This window comes from Camelus bactrianus, chromosome 18 (assembly GCF_048773025.1).
Source record: "Camelus bactrianus isolate YW-2024 breed Bactrian camel chromosome 18, ASM4877302v1, whole genome shotgun sequence".
Lineage (NCBI taxonomy): Eukaryota > Metazoa > Chordata > Mammalia > Artiodactyla > Camelidae > Camelus > Camelus bactrianus.
The window spans coordinates 595,528-611,423 of record NC_133556.1 but is presented as its reverse complement, the minus strand read 5'-3'; the positions used below and the strand labels follow the sequence as shown (position 1 = coordinate 611,423).

The following is a 15,896-nucleotide window of genomic DNA, read 5'->3' as shown; positions in this document are numbered from 1 at the left end:
GGGAGCACGAGCCCCTGCTGGTTTGCCCAGCGGCTGGACTTGGGGCCCGGGGGCCGGGCCTTCAGCGACGGAAGGTGCTGATGGTCAGGGCTGCCGGCCTGCGTGCTGCCAAGTCTTGCTTCTCCCACCGCGGGCCCTGCTAGGGCACGGGTGTGAGGCCGAGGCTGGGAGACGCCAGTCACCCTCAGAACAGCCCAGGGTGCAGCGTCCCCTGCAGACTGAGTGGCCTCCTGGTGGGCTCTGACCACCGCTCTCTCCCCCGCAGGTCCCCGACGAGCACTTCCCTGCCCTGCTGGCCTACCTGGAGGGGCTCAGGGGCCGCGCCCGCGAGCTGACGGTGCAGAAGGCGGAGGCGCTGATGCGGGAGCTGGACGAAGAGGGGCCCGGCGCGGACCCCCGGCTGCTGGAGAAGACCCAGCGGATCCGGCAGGTGCTGCAGCTGCTCTCCTAGGGGCGGCCGGCGGGCCTGGGGCTCCCAGGTGCCCGACCCTTGGAAGGACTGCCCCCTCCTGACTCCCTGGCCAGACTGGAGGCAGTGGTGGCTCTAGTCTCTTCGCATTAGAATGCGGTCACTCTGCAGTAACCTGGCCTCCAGGGGCCCCCAGGAAGTCGCTTACTGAGGGAAACGTCTGTTTTTCTACTGGGAACGTCGTAGAGACCAGCCGGAGCTGGCCCTTCCCGCCAGCTGTGGTCCGTCAGTGGGCAGGTTTGGGCCCCACGTCTGTCTGGCAGTCCCTCTGGTGGTGCAGGCCTCCCAGTCCCCTGCCTGCGCCCACCCAGGGCCCGAGCTGAGGCTTGTGCCCCTTCCTCCTCCCTGCTTGGGCTGTGCCATGGCCTTGCTGACCAGTTACAGGGAAAACCTGGGTGTGTTTTCAATAAACACCAGCCTCTGGAGGCCGTGGCTCTTCTCCCGCGATCTGCTCTCGTTTCCCTGCAGGCCGTGGAGTGGGCGTGGTCGGCTGTCCTCCCCAGGACGAGTCCAGGCAGCTCAGCACACGTGCTTCTTGCCGCGCGGCTGGCCCCTAGTTCTGCAGCCCCACTTCCGGGAGTCCGCGGTGACCACCCCCCCCCCAGCCCAGGAAGCACTTGTTCTCCACACAGGAATGGACGCGGTCTGCCCTGGAGGCTGCACTCGGAGGGAGCGAGCGGGCCGCCGCCTGGCAGCGGCCCCGCAGGAGGGCCGTGTGTGCGCAACCTGGGGCCCACAGACAGGCCGGGGTGGGTACGTGTGCTCTGTAAAACCCTGCCCAGTGGGCCTGACTCCCTGCCCCGGCACGGTCGGCTTCCAGCCTGGAGCAGGCTTGGAGCTGCGCTGCCTGGCTCTCAGGACACTCGCCCTGGGACTCAGCTGCCCTGATGTGGGGGCTCTCAGGCCCCGCCAGTCTTGAGGCCATGGCAGCCCCAGCCTGGGGCCACCCCCAGGGAGCCCTGCTCCCGTTGCGGGTCTGTGGGCCAGGTGGCCCGGCCGCGGTGGAAGGCCCCCCTGGAGCGGCCCCGCCTCGCATCCGTCAGGTGAGGCCACGAGAGGGAAAGTCCAGCACGCGGGCGTCAGCTCCACAGACGGTCTCTGGACAGCCCAACAGCCGGGGGGCCAACCTCGTGGTTCCTAAGCTTTGGGACATCTTAGAAAACACTGAGAAACAGACGTGCGATACAGGAAGGTCCCCAGGATACAAAGAGGGGCAGGTCCCTTGTAAGGAGTCAGGGTGGGTTGATGAGAACCGGGTTTCCTGGCGGCTAAATCAGAAAGGGAAGCGCCAAGGGTACCGGGTCCTCATGCCCGTTAACGGAGATGGTCCTGGCGAACCGGACGCCCCCTCGCCCACACACAAAGGCACCTGGACGCCGACCTGAGGGGCCTCCTTCCTCCCTGAGCTCCCATCAGAGGGGCCAGCGCTGCTCTTGGTTGGAACCAGGCTCAGGATCCAAGTGGTTCCTGGGGTCCCCGGGTCAGAGGTGGCGTTCTGATGGCCCCAGGGGTGGCTGATGCTGGGGGTCCGAGCCTGCGGCCACAGCACAAGGGCGGGGGGGGCTCCCCCGACCTGTTCTCTTCCAGGTTCTCTGTGTCCATCACATCAGTGGTCATGGGCACCGCCAGGGGGCAGGATGGGGCTGGGCTGGTGCGAGTGACACTTTCTGGGGTGACGGGGGTGCTGCCAAGCCCACCAACCGGTAGCAGCCCAGCCCCCCCCCCCGAAGGAAGCTGCTGCCTTGGAGCCTGTAGCGCTAGGGTTTATGGCTGAGAAGCGGGTGTTTCCCGCTGGCCTCCGCCGGTGAGCAGCAGGGACTCACTGCTCCCCTCCCGTGAGCCCCTAGGAGGGTCGTATCCACTGTGGATAAATTGATGTTGAGTGTGGCCAGTGACTGTCCAGCCAGTGTCCTGGTGGGTGCCCTGCGCGCGGGAAGGAGGCTCAGCTGGAGGGGCCTGGGGAAGTCAGGCCCCTGGAGCCAGGACTCCGCTCTCCCCCAGCCACACGTCTGCCCTCGGGGCGGACAGGGGCACTGGCGGTCCTGCTGGGTTCTGGGCTTGGAAGACTGACCCGTAGAAGCCATGCGCAGTCTTTGCCACGAGCCCCCACCCAGAAGTGTGTCTGCGCTCTGGTCAGTGCCGACCTTGCGGTTCTGGGAGCGGGTGGGGGTGAGGGCGGACGTCCCCCATCCCGAGCCCCCGTCCCGATTCCCACGTCAATGAGTTGAAGCAGCTTTGACAGACCGTGAGTCTGGAAGGCGGGTCCAGGGGCGAGTTTGTCTTAATGAGGTAGTGGTTTCTCGGGTCAGACAGACGCCAGACTCTGCAAAATGTGCTCTTTATGGGTCGCGTGCCGATTCTGTGTTAGCTCAGGAGCAGGGGGAAGGGACCAGTTTCCCCAGAGGGTAGGTGGTCTTGGCTCTCCTGGTCCCCCACCAGGTGCAGGCGGGGGTGAGGAGAGCCCGAGAATGGGGGCCTGGGCCCCCTGCAGAGGCCGAGAGAGGGCAGGACCCGAGCCCCGGACCTGGCCATCGGGGGACTCTCTCACACCAGCCCTCACCTCAGATCTGTGTCTGGACATGGGGCTCACTCCCTGGGGTGGGGGCCCACCGACTGGGCCAGGGGGCCGAGATGTGGCTGAAGTGGGCGTGAGTGAGGGGCAGGTGACGGACAGGCTGGCGTCTGAGGGGGCCAAGCTGTGGTGATCTGGGTGCCAGCCCGGGAGGCTCGGGCCTCCAGGATGGGCCACGGGGATGTCGAGGTGGCATGGTGGGTCTCCCCCCGGACACCTGTGGGCGGCTCCCCTACCCTGCTAGAGCTGCAGGCACAGCGCCCCACGGAGACCCTTCCTCACAGGAGCCCAGAAACAGAGTTCCCGAACTCCCCTGTGTGTGAGGACACTGCTAGGGTCACCCCTGTTCCCAGCCGTGTTCCAGGGCCTCTGCCCACCCCCAACTCGCAAACCCCCAGCTGCATTCAGGCCACCCAGAGCAGTGCGCTTTTAAAACTTTCTCTGCCAGGACTAACACCTTCCAACCCAGCCAAACAGCTTCTTAAATTTGTTCTTGGCAAATTAAAATAATTGCAGTAAAACTTCAACTAACTGGGTTCTTTTGAGAAAACTTAAAAGTCACCTTTGAAAGTGGTTCATTCGGACGCCTGTTCTTAAAAGCTATGAAAATACGCGTCTTGGCTTCCGAGTCCTGCCACCCGGGCCTGGGTCCTCTGGGAAGGCCCTGCGATGCTAACGCCTTCCCTCCCGAAAGCTTTACCGCCGCCTCCCGCCGCAGCCCACTCTTCAAACAGCAGCTTCCTGGAGGGTCTGCCGCAGCCTGCGTGTCCTGCGGCCGCGCCCTGGGCGAAGCAGGCTCCCTCCGCCCCGCCTCGGACCCCGGTCACGTCAAACCCACAAGAAGAAGACACAGCGAGGGCTCCCTGCCGGCCGCCCAGCCTTCTTTTCTCCAGGGAACGCGGTGACTCGGAGGCCTCCCGCTCCCCCTCCTCCCAGAACCCCACTCCCTTCATCACCAACACCTAGTCTGGCCAGACTAATTTGTGCTAATCTGATGCTCCCCGTCCCCACTCTCCAGGAAGGGCTTTGACCGCAAGCTGGGAGCAGGGGCTTCCTCTGTGTACCCCCAGCCCTGCTCTCCTTGCAGTCCAGTCCTCGTTTGGCAGCATCCAGCTCACCAGGGAGAAGACATGGAGAAGGCGTCAGTGTAACCTTCGCTGTTTGCGCGGAGCCCACCAGCACCGCCAACCCCCTGTCATGGCCTGGGCCCCTACCTGCCGCCCACTCATGGCCCGGGCCCCTGCCCGCCGCCCACTGCCAGCCGGCTCCTCGGGTGCTCCTCCTCAAGAGAGGTTGCCTCCATGGAGAGACAGAGAGCCAGTTCTGGGCTCTGAGACGCCAGGGCTTCAGTCATGGAAGGGCCCAGGGGCAGGCGCGATGAGGGAGAAGGGTGTGGGGTCAGACTGGACCAGAGAAAAGGCTCTTGGAGGTGACCTCCCTGCAAACTCCTACTCACCCCTCCCGCCCAAGCCCCCTCTGCCACCCTCTGGGTGGTAGCTGTCCCTCAACCGGCCTGTCTCCCACCTGGGACATCTCTGTGGTTACCCTGGGGCTCAGGGGCCTGGCTCCATGGGCAGAGAGAGCCGAGAATGCTGGTCTGAGTCTGGCCTCTGCATGGATATCGCCCTGGGGCCCAGCTGCCCCTTGCCACCTCCGACTGCAGGTGGGCGGCAGCCCCGTGCCTGGCGGGGTTTGCCTGGCTACGGTGACCCTGGTGGGAGCCAGATGGGGGCAGTGCAGAGGGCACACAGGAGAGGGAGCAGTGGGAAGCCCAAGGGAGGCTTGCGTGGGGTGTGATGAGGTGAGGCTGCACCATTGGGGGTGGGGGTGTCTGGTGTGGACAGAGCAGCAGCTGAAGCCCTGGGGTCTGGGGCCCAGGGCCTCGGAAGGAAAAGGATCAGGCCGGGTGGGGCGTTGAGGGCGGGAGTGGGGCTCCCCTGCCCACCTTGGTGCCTGGGTGAGGCTGCCCAGCCTGGGGCGCACAGCCATGGTGGCCGCAGCAAAGAGTCCAGCAAGGGGCCGTCTTTCCGTCCATCCACCCTGCCCTGTCACCCTCGGCACCCCAGAGCCAGGAGTTTATCCCGCAGTCAGGCCAGGCCTCCCTCAGTCAGCGCCCCTGCAGCCTGGGCACCGCGCACAGGGCCTGGGCTGGCGGCCGCATGGTGAAGGCTGGGGCGGGTGTGGTGTCCAGGGTGGCGGGGCTGAGGCCGGGCGGGGGCAGGAGGCGGTACCTCTGGAGGAGGCCCACGAACAGCAGGAAGAGCTCCGACCTGGCCAGGCTCTCCCCCACACAGACACGGCGGCCTGCAAGGGACACGGAGGCGCAGGGTGGGGGCTCCTATCTCCTGGAGGGGAGGGCATCCCGGGGCTGTGGTGGGGGGAGCCTGGGCCGCCTGCCTGCAGGGCTGTGGTACCTGCGGAGAAAGGCAGGAAGGCTGCCCGCTTCACGAAGCGCCCATCAGCGTCCAGGAAGTGGCCCGGGTTGAACTGGCGCGGGGTGTCCCACTGCGTCTTGTCCAGGAGCACGGAGCTCAGCAGGGGCACCACGGGCGTGCCCTGTGGGCAGGCAGCAGGTGGGCTGGCTGGGCGCCCCGTCCACCCGGGCCAGCCCGACGGGGTGTACAGGAGAAAGCGTCCCCAAAGACGACAGGGAGATGGGGCAGGGCCTGGCAGGAGTCTTCTGGGGGCGCAGCCCCATCTCCCAGGTGACCCCCAGGCCACACCGTGTGCACCCAAATCTGCCTTGAGGAAGCCCCGGGTTCAAGGGGGCTGTGAGGCCAAGGGCTGCCCCCCGCTGCACCCCTTTCCCACCTCCCATGGGGACACCTGCCCCCACCCACCACAAGCAGAGGAACAAGTGGATGAAGGGCCAGGAGGGGGCCAGGGGCTGTGTGGGCCCAGCCCTCCCACCTTGGGGAGCAGGTAGCTGCCCAGTCGGGTGTCGGCCGTGGTGCGCCGGGGCATGTGGGGCAGGAGGGTGATGTACCGCTGGACCTCGTGCAGCACAGCGTTGGTGTAGGGCAGGGCCTGCTGGTCCTCCAGCCTGGGGGGCCGCCCAGGCCCCAGCACGCAGTCCAGCTCTTCCTGCACCCGGTCTGTGGGCGAGAGGGTGGACGCCAACGTCCTGGGAGCCTCCGCCAGCTCGGCCCTGGGCCCCGGGGAGGAGGGCTCTCCCAGCTCACCCTGCACCCTTGGGTGCTTGGCCATCAGGAGGGCGGCCCACTGCAGTGTGGAGGAAGTGGTCTCCGTGCCAGCCATGACCATGTCCAGGGCGCAGGCCACCACGTTGGCCTCGGCAAACAGGCCCTCGGGATCGTTCCCCTGCAGAGGTGAGTAGGACCCGGCTCAGCTGGAGGCTGGGCTCCATGGACCCCTGGCCCAGCCTCGGGCTCAAGAAAGGGGAGGACAGAGCCAGAATCTGCTGAGCACCTACTACATTCAGGGGTCACTGCAGCTTCCCCCACGAGGCAGGCACTACAAATGCACCATCTCACAGAGGAGGAGACCGAGGCTCTGAGAGGCTCCCAGCCAGGAGGTAGAGCAGCAGGGTAAGTGCAGGACCAGCATAAGTTCCTCCCTCTCCTCCTGGGTGGGGCCCCAAATGCCCCCAAGGCCTCTTGGGAGGTGAGGCAGGTCCTGCCCACACCTGTCCCTGCTGGATCAGGGCGTCCAGGTAGCTCTGCACGGGGCCCTGCGCAGTCATGTGGGGCCGCCGTGCCTCCAGAAGGGTCCTCAGGATGGCCCGAACTTCCTCGATCTTACGCAGGACTGGCCGGTGCAGCTGGAGGAGGGCTCCAAGCCAGGGGAAGACGTTGAAGAGCTGGGGGCAGGGGCGGGACAGTGTGGCGAGGGTGAGGACGCAGGCCCCACAGCGCCACCTGGCTAGAGGGCTCTGTCCTCCAGCAGGTGTGTTCACTTGTCCGGGACCCCCAGCTCCCCACTCCTGGGGCCCCTCCCTCACCCTCCTGGTGAGAACAGCTCCCCAAGGACTCTGACAAAATCCTCCCTCGGAGTGTAGGTTCCATGCAAGTCCCAGCAGGCAACTGTCATTAGGCCCCACTCCCCACCCACCAAAGCTGGTCAGACAGAAGGGGAGAGGGTTGCTGCTGTGAGGATAACTTTGAATCTTCTGAGAGTCATAAAAAAAAAAAAAAGAAAAATTTGCAAACTTCAGAGCTTCAGCCCAGCCCGCTGTGAAATGGGGTGACAGCACTGCCGGTGTGACAAGCTTGTCCCAGGGCCGTGCATCCGGCCCGCAGGCGGCTCTTCACAGGCATCTCTTCACAGACGTCGGCGGCCACCCCAGCTACACTGACACCACTGTGTCCCCCAGAACATGAAGCATGCCGGGATCGGATCTCACGGGATGGAAGGCCACGGAATATTCCGTCTCCCTGGAACCGCCTGACCCTCTGTCCTCTGTCCCCCAGGGGCTCCCTGGGGGCACTTAGCCAGGCCGGCTTTTGCAAATCTTCCTGCCCGGCTGAGGCTCCTCTAGCCCTGAGGGGTGAATTCGCATCAGGGCTGAAGCCTGAGCCCCCACTCGAAGCCCATGGCCTCAGGGGGTGAAGAAATGGGCTGAGAAGTTCATACACAGCCCACTAAACGTGCTTCAGCGAGTCTAGTGAAAAGTGGCGGTGTGGCTACGAGAGAAACATTTTGAGTTCCGGAAAGGAATGAAATGCGCACAGCCCTGGGGGTTCCGAGCATCAGGAAACATCCCTGTGATACGGGCACCCCGTTCCCCCGACCTGTGAGCAGGTGCATCTATTGCTGAAGGGAAGGGGCAGGGGTAGGGGAATGGGGACCCCCGACCCCGCCCTTCTCAGGAGCACAGGGACTGGCCTGGGGTCACGGCCGGCTGACATCAGGAGCAGGACGCCCCTCGCCCCTCAGCTCTGACCCCAGAGGAGCTTCCCTGAGGCAGCAGCTCACCCTCCCTGGTGGTGGCCATGCTGGGACCCCCTCCCGCCCCAGTCTCAAGCCCGCCTTCTGTGTTCCCCACTCCCGGCTGGGAGCAGTGGCCTCTCACCTGCAGGCTGGGTGCCCCCAGGAGGACCATGACCTCATCAGTGAGGCCCACCAGGGACACGAACACAGGGTCGCGATAGTCGAACCGCTGGCCGAAGAGGAGCGTGAAGGTGATGTTGGAGGGGGCCCAGCCGAGCAGGGCCAGCGGGAAGGGCTGGCCTGGGGGTGGGAGAGAGGTCTCAGCGGGGAAGGGCTCCCAGGGACGGGGTGCCCCAGCCCCCACTCACCTCTGTAGCTGTCCAGCTGCCCCGTGAGGCACCTCAGCTCCTGCAGGACCTTGTTGGCCACGGTTGCCCTCCCCACGCCCAGGCCGTGGAGGGTGCGCACGGTGAGCTGGCGGGCGGCCCTCCAGCGCACCCCAGACGAGAAGAAGACGCCTGCAGGCGGACACAGCCAGTGAGCAGCCCCAGGAACTGCAGTCTGGAGCGAGGGGGACGCCCGGGGTCGGGCAGGGCTGGGGGCCCAGGAGTGGCCTTGCCTGGCCCTGGTCCCCTGGGTGCCCGGCCTGCCACGTGGACACCCTGGCGCTCCCCAGGGGCCACGCTGCTGGGAAGGAGGGGCCCTTCTCGGCACCCACCCCTCCGGGGACACAGGGCCCCCAGAGCAGTGCTGATCTCTGCCTGCCCTCCGCTGCACACCTACCTCCGCCTCCCTGGATGAGCTGGAAGATGGCAATGGGGGGGCGGCCGGCCAGCTTCTGCCCGGTGCCCACCAGGGCCTCCCTCACTGCCTCATAGCCGGTCAGCACCACCATCTTCTGGCGCCCCAGATGGACAGTGAACACTGGCCCATACTGGTCCGCAAGCTGGCGGGACGGCAGAGGGCTCAGCCTGCTGCCCCGCCCCCGGCCCCAGGAGCCCCTCAGGCCGCCCCCTCTCGCGTGGGGAAGACACGGGGTAGACCTGGGGCCGGCGGGCGGGGGCAGCCCGGCTGGGTCTGTGGGAAGGATGGGGCTCTGTGTGCCCTTCCCCTTTGGTCCTTACGGCACCACTGCCTGCGGCGGGAAGGGCTGACCTCTCCCCACTTTATGGGTGAGGAGACTGAGGCCTGGAGGCAGGAAGTGAGTGGCTGTGCACACGCGGCCGTCCCTGTCCACCTCTGCTCTGCCCCCGCTGTGCCGGACGGCGGTCTCCAGGGCCCAGCACTGGGCCTGAGAACCCCGTGGCTGCAGCCGGATGGGCGCTGCCCCAGTTGACGGTACTTCGTGGGGCAGGGGGCTGTGGGACCCTCCTCCCCGCCCTCCTGCGGGGCCTGGGGGCCACCAGGCAGCCACGTGGCTGAGTCCTGAAGGGCTCCTGGGGGGTGGACCTGGGTGGGGGCTGGCTGAATGGCCCCCATGGGCAGGGGCCAGGCCTGCACCTGTGCTTTACTCCCGGGCCCCCAGCTTGATGTGGGAAGGAGCCACACCCAGCTGGGGTCCCACCTGCCCCACGGGCACATCTGTGCGCTGGCCCTGGTCTTTTCTGTTGCCAGACCTCTGTTGCCTGGTGCTGCCACCAGGAGCCCCTGCCTCCTCCCCTCCGCTGCCCCCAAACCTGGCCCTCCTGCTGGCACTCATCTAATGCTGCCTCCTCCAGGGAGCCCTACTGGCTTGCCACACCTGGCACCCTGCTCCTTGGATGGTCTGTCTGTTTCCCTATGAGGCAAAGTATCTCTTCCCCAAGGCAGGGTGGGCACTTGGGCCTCCTGTGTCTCCTTCCAGGCCAGCACCAGGCTGAACACGAGCCTCTCACTCAGAGGGGTCCTGGAAAATGGGGGCTCATCTTCCCCCGAGACTGTTTCCCCTTCAGGGCTGGCAGGAAGCCCAGCCTGGGCCCAGGCATACAGCCAGGTTAGGACGCGCCTGCTGACCTACCTCCATCAGGGACTGGTCCTGCCGTGACAAGCGCAGCAGATGCAGGTTCCCAATAAGGGGCAGCGGGCGCGGCCCGGGGGGCCAGCGAGGGGCTGGGGAGGGGCTGCGGGTGCAGGAGCGCAGCAACCCCCAGAGCCCCAGGAGCCCCAGGAGCCCCAGGAGCAGCAGGGCCATGAGGCTGGCGGGTGGCGAGGCCCAGCTCCCCTGCCGGGGACCGCCCTGCTCTATAAGGCCTCCTGGGAGGGCGTGCCAGCACCCCACCCACCCCACCACCCCGAGAATGTGGAATGAGCAGTTCCTGGGGACAGCCAGGCGGCTTAAAGTGACAGACGTGTGTGGAATGTGGGGTCGAGTCTGTGGCAGGGGGCCCGGGGGCCGGGGGGCCGTCTGGGGGGCTACATCCTTGTCCCTCGCCTCCCCGGGAAGAACGCGGTGCAGTGGCCGGCCTGCCCCCCGCAGTTCTCAGCCTTCTGCTCAGTTTCGCCATCAGAACTGGGACTCAAGGGCCTGGGGCCCCCCTGCCCCACAGGACCCCTCAGCCTCTCCCAAACCCACCACCGCCCGCGTCCATCAAGCTCCACTCTGCCTGGGCCAGTGGGGGACACCAGGCGTGGAGCCCCAGGGACGGCCCACGAGGTCTGCACGGCAAACGCCTCAAATCCTGGCCTTCAGAGGCCCCGACGGCAAGGTCACCCAAGTGACACTCTGCTTCTTGGTGGCTTTGCAAACAGTGTCACCCAGGCAGAGGCACTGGCTGTGCTGGGACAGGGCTGGGGCTGGGGCAGGGCCCACCAGGCAACAGGTGGCCAGGTTTATGGGCCCCGTCTGGCTGTGCCGCGCTCTGGTCTCCTAAACCCTGGTGGCCTGGCTGGGAGGGGAGGAGGTGCTGCTTCGAGGGCTGGGAGGGCTGTTGGCACCAGAAGTGGCTGGGCCTGCTTCCCACCGCCTGCCCCAACATGAGGCGGCGGGAAGCCCATCCCCGCATGGGGCCTCTCACCACGGGGCCTGTCTCCCGGGGCGCCGTCCACGCCCCTGCTCAAACCCCAGAGCCAGGGCAGCCTGAGGGCCCTTACCCCTCCCAGCCTCGGTGTGCATACCTTCTGTAACGGGGTGCTCACTGCCTCACAGGCAGCCCGTCCAGCGGTGCAGTTGTGGAGCTGCAGTGAGGGAGGCCGGCTCTCTAAGCACTGGTTCCCTGGGTCATTCGTGCTGAGCGCCTGGTACCGAGGCCCTGACTGGGTCATGAGCTGGGGCTCCTGTCCGCCCAGGACGGCTCACAGAACTAACTCAGCGTGTGTCCGCCTAGTGCCTGTGGGTACTGGTCACACGGTCAGGATGGAGAATAGCCCCGACCCCGCTTCCTGCACCCTGCGCCCGATCCCCGTCCCCCGCATCACGTCCACGGAGTCACACGGCGGACAGGATGACGGCCTCCAGAACATGAATGTGTTGGGTCCGGCAAAGGGGGTTTGAGGCAGGAAATGAGATTGTCCTGGAGGAGCCAGTGGCCTCCGACGGAGGAGGGGGCGGAGGAAGGGGGCCTCCCGGGGCCTCCAGGGGAACCTGCCCTGAGGAGCCACTTCCGACCTCTGACCTCCAGAGCCAGCCTGCGGGCGCGGGGATAAACTAAACCTATGTTTTTAAGCGGCAAGAGTGAGTATTCGAGTTTCTAGAAGGGTCTCTGGGCTGGAGGAAGTGGAAGGTGCCGTCCCACCTCCCCTGGGGAGTCCGGCGAGCCCCCCGACCTGCCGCCTGCTCGCGCTTCCTTCAGAGACGCCTTGGTGCCCAGCTGCGCCTGTGCCTTTTTCCTCCAGTCTATCCACGAACGGAAAACACCACGTGTCAACACGGGCGATTCGCTGCGCTCAGACACAGACACACCCACGGAGCCCTCGCCCTGTCCGGGACAGCGAGCAGCATCAGCCCAGAGCCTCCCCCCGGCCCCCGGCCCCTCCCCTGCTCTGATTTTCACGACAGCCGGGTGGCAGGGATGGGACGGGAGGCTCCTTCTTCTCTCAGCCTTGTCTCAGGCTGGGCCTGCCTGTCCGTCCTCCCGTCCCTGGCTTCCTCCTCCAACACCCGTGGGCACGTCTCTGTGCAGTCGCCAGGGACGCCCTAAGATTACTTCCTGGAAATGGGACCCCTGAGCGAGGAGTCGCTTCTGGTCAGATCTGGCGATGTTCCCGTCTGGCGAAGTGCCTGCACCCCCGAACCCCAGGCCCACCCACAGCGACACTCTTCCTGCCCCCACGTCCACAGAACGTCAGGAGGAGCCCCCAGCTCCGGGCTCTGAGCTCCAGGTGCCCCCTCCTCACCACTGCCCCTCCACCTCCTGCCCCCCAGCATCCAATGCCAAATGCTGGGGATCTTCCAGGCTCCATTCTGCCCCCCTCTTCTCTGCCCGCAGCTCCACTGGGTCCAGAGAGGCCTCTCCAGCTGCCTGTGTGGCCCTTTCCCCGTGTCTCATCCTGGTCCTAGCGCTGTGACTGGTGTCTTCCTGAAAAGAGGAAGGCGGCCTTGGGGAAGGCGGCCTCACGATGACAGAGGCAGAGACAGGAGGGATGTGGCCAAGACAAGGGACGCCGGGGCCCCCAGACGCTCGAAGAGGCAGGAAGGACCCTCACCTGGAGCTGTCAGAGGGAGGTGGCCCTATGACACCTGACTTCAGACTTCTGGCCTCCAGAGTTGCAGGAGTGTATGTTTATGGTGTTTGAAGCCCCCCTGGCCATGGTACTTTGGGCACTCGTTGGGGAGGCCCAGGAGAGCCATGCAAGCTGTGTTCAGAAAACCACACAGTTGGCAGAAATGAGGCCAATGGGTGACAGCGTGTCCCTTCACTGGGTCATTGTCTCACTGGCCTGCCTGAGCGGCATCGCACCCCAGGAGGGCCGCCGTGTCTCACTCGCCATTTACTGCCCAGTGGGCCCAGGTGCCACACAGCTAGACACCAACCTGCATAAAATGGGAAAGCCGCGAGCGGTTCCCCCATAAAATGCAAGAGAGTTCTGTCTGGCAGAGAAGATAACCCGAAAGGTTATGGCTTTATTGTTCTGTAAGACATTAACCAGTCTTCTGTCCAACTCAGCAGTCTGTCTCCTCCGGAGGCACATGGATGGGTCAGGCTTTGAGCAATTCCTCTTTGAACCAGCCTCGCCATCTAGCCAAGTTCCCTTGTCACCAGGTTAGATAAAACTCTGACACGTGTTCAGTGTCTACTTCTCTGGGAGCCTTTTGAAAATTACACTTTGGCAGCAGAGTTTATTGAAGTGGAAAGATCAGCAGTATCTGGGTTCAGGCAGAGGCTGATCCAGGGACTGGCTGATGGCATTAGGATCCGGATGATTTCTCCTCACCCTTGGGTCTGCTGGCTTCACTCCTGGGGGCAGGGGAGGGGGGCTCTCTGTCCCTGGTGGCAGGACAACACCTGCTGCCCGGTCTGGCGTCCTCTGGGCTGCGGTCCAGTGAGCTGGCCCACCCACCGTACCCTGGTGCCCAGGTGGGAGCCTGAGGTTTGTTCTGGTCAGACTAGGTCAGCCAGGCCCAGCTGGCTGGGGTTGCCATGCTCTGTCTGGGGCTCAGACCACATCTGGCCTTGACGCCAGGGGCGGGGGTGCTCCCCAGAGGGGGCTGGAGTTACACAGACCTGGCTCCCAGCTCAGCCCCTCCACCCACTGGTCAGCGAGGGCAGAGGGCACCTTCCCACGGCAGCTGTGACAACAGTGCCCAGCCCACAAGCTCTTCGTGTGACTGGCCCGCCACCCACTGAGAGCAGGGGACCCTGCCCTTGAATCCGGGTGCGGGCTGGTGACCACGGTGGAGGCAAAGCCGTGTGACTTCAGAGGCTGGATCACTAAAGTGGCAGGGCTTCCACCAGCTTCTTATGGAACCCTTGTGTAGGACACAGCTGCTGGGCTCAGGGAAGCCCAGGCCGCCGGGAGAGGGCTGTGGGGAGCAGCGCCACCACCCGCAGGATGTGGGCCAATCTCCCAGCCACATGTGCTCTATCTTCAGGGGTCCTAGCACACACTGGTGTGGGGACCCCAGCTGACACCACGTGGGGCTGTCTCCACCGAGGCCTGCCCGCACTGCAAGTTCATGAGCAAAGCAGATGATTGTTGTTTCACACCAGTGAGTTTGGGCTGCTTGTTACACAGCAGTAGATAACTCGGACACTAGCTGCAGAACCCTGGGCGAGGGACGTGACCTCTGTGTCTATGTGTGAGATGAGCATAGTAATAATACCTTTCTGACTGTGTTCATTCTTCAAAAAATACTAACTGAGCACCTACTATGTGCCGGGCCACTGTTCTAGGCCCCAGGATACCACGTGAAACAGCCTAGCACATAAGAGGGGTTCCCAAAACACAGATTCCTCCCCTGCTTTTTGTACCTGTGCAGCACTAAACATCTTGGGTAAAGCAGTAACCATTTGCCAGGTTCAGACGGGACAGTTAAAAGTGGCTGTAACCTCCAGGTCACTGGGCCCCTGAGGCTTCACTGGTCCCTCAGGGCCAACAGACGGAGAGGCTGCGCGCAGTCCTGGCGGGGAGGGGTGTCCCTTTTACTGCTAAGCGGTGCGCTCTAGTCAAGTGGAAAAGTGCTATTTGCTGGGTAATAAAAGCCTCTATTGTTCAAGGCCTGGAAACACATGAATGAATAACCCAGTGCACGGCCCCGGGCTCCAGCCCTGTAAACGCTGTTTATACGACAAAAACAGGTACAGTCTTCCTTTTGTAGTTTTAAGTGGCCCCAGGCTGATCCAGGCCCAGACAACTGGAATGGGCTTTCCTAGGGCCCACCTGCTTCTCCCTGTGGGCCCCCACCGACGGCCCACCAGCATTCCCACCCAGCAGAATCCAACGTCAGGCACGGAGATCTGCTTGTGCGCACTGTGGAGGGACCCTTCGAGTTGGGGGAAGCTGGATGCCTTCTGAAGGAGTGAGCATCTGAGCCAGGCCTGGAAGAGGGGCAGGCTCTGGGGGGAGCCACTGGGACATCCAGCCAGGCACTTCCCTGCAAGCCCCCAGCACCACAAGGAGCAGTGGTGCTGGCTCACTGCAGGGCCTGGGGATGAGGAAGCCTGTCTAGAGGGGCCAGCTGGCGACTTTGTGATGCTGAGGACCCTCTGTGAGTATGTCTGGGGCCTGGCACACGGCTGGGGCCAGTACTTGTTAAACGGGTGGGGTGGGTGCATGGACGGAGGATGGAGCTCAGGGTGGAATCACAGACAGCAGACGGAAGCCAGAGGCCTGGAGTCAGGGTGGCGGCCCAGGGTGCAGGGCGGGGAGGACCTCTGCTGGGGCGAGTAGGGGCCTCCACTGAGCCCTTCCACTGTCGTCATTGTCACCACAACAACAGTAAGAAATGGCATCGGGACCTGAGCAGGATGCATTTCTACTCTGTTATGGTTGAATGGTGTCCTTCCCAAATCCTTATGTTGAAGCCCTAGTTCCCAGTGTCTTAGAATGTGACCTTTTGGGGACCAGGATCGTGGCAGCTGTAAGTAGTTAAGATGGGGTCACTGGGGTGGGCCCTCACCCAGGATGACTGCGTGCTTACAAAAGGAGCAAATCTGGACAGAGACACACACAGGGAGAACGCCCTGTGATGAGGCAGAGATGGGGTGAAGTCTCTACAAATCAAGGAGAACCAAGGGTTGCCGGCCCACCACCAGTGTGGAGTGAGAGGCCTGGGCAGACACCCCAATCGCAGACATGCAGCTCCCAGAATGGTGACAGAATCAATTTCTGCTGTTCTAAGCCACCCAGAGTGTGCACGTTGTTACGGAAGCTAGTACTCCTTCCTTCTCACCAGGTAAGCGCCAGGATTAGGCCCCGGTGCCCGGGAGGAGGGGGTCCCTGCAGACTTGCAGGGATGCAGAGACCCTCAGGCGCAGCCTTCCAGCACAGTGCGAGTCCGCTGTGTGTCCTTGGGCAAGCTGCTGAACCTCTCTGAACTTCCTCTTCCTC

General features: G+C 64.3%; 2 protein-coding genes and 1 long non-coding RNA gene across 17 annotated transcripts in view; 2 read left to right on the top strand and 1 right to left on the bottom strand.

The window, feature by feature from the left end:
* CHLSN (cholesin) overlaps positions 1 to 908 on the top strand; it is a 93,342-nt gene extending 92,434 nt beyond the window's left edge. For all 14 annotated transcript variants that reach the window (XM_074345487.1, XM_074345490.1, XM_074345488.1 and 11 more), the window contains one exon: positions 266 to 908. In XM_074345487.1, coding sequence (XP_074201588.1) covers positions 266 to 451 — 186 coding nt within the window. In that variant the 3' untranslated portion in view covers positions 452 to 908. The remainder of the gene's footprint in view (positions 1 to 265) is intronic.
* Positions 909 to 2,791: 1,883 nt separating this feature from the next.
* On the bottom strand, positions 2,792 to 10,116 carry CYP2W1 (cytochrome P450 family 2 subfamily W member 1). Its single transcript, XM_074345478.1, has 9 exons — positions 9,928 to 10,116; positions 8,715 to 8,877; positions 8,300 to 8,449; positions 8,074 to 8,231; positions 6,688 to 6,861; positions 6,224 to 6,362; positions 5,952 to 6,136; positions 5,456 to 5,597; positions 2,792 to 5,345 (listed from the first exon to the last, which is right to left on the bottom strand). Exons 1-9 carry the CDS (start codon positions 10,099 to 10,101, stop codon positions 5,149 to 5,151), a joined length of 1,482 nt encoding a protein of 493 aa, XP_074201579.1. The 5' UTR covers positions 10,102 to 10,116; the 3' UTR covers positions 2,792 to 5,148.
* LOC123611867 (uncharacterized) lies at positions 8,873 to 15,544 on the top strand. Of its 2 annotated transcripts, none has more exons than XR_012500220.1 (3): positions 8,873 to 9,903; positions 11,056 to 12,227; positions 12,335 to 15,544. It is a non-coding gene; the product is annotated as an uncharacterized LOC123611867 (long non-coding RNA). The 2 variants fall into 2 exon arrangements; XR_012500219.1 differs by lacking the exon at positions 8,873 to 9,903 and having other exon boundaries at positions 10,347 to 11,580; positions 11,742 to 12,227.
* Positions 15,545 to 15,896: the final 352 nt, after the last annotated feature.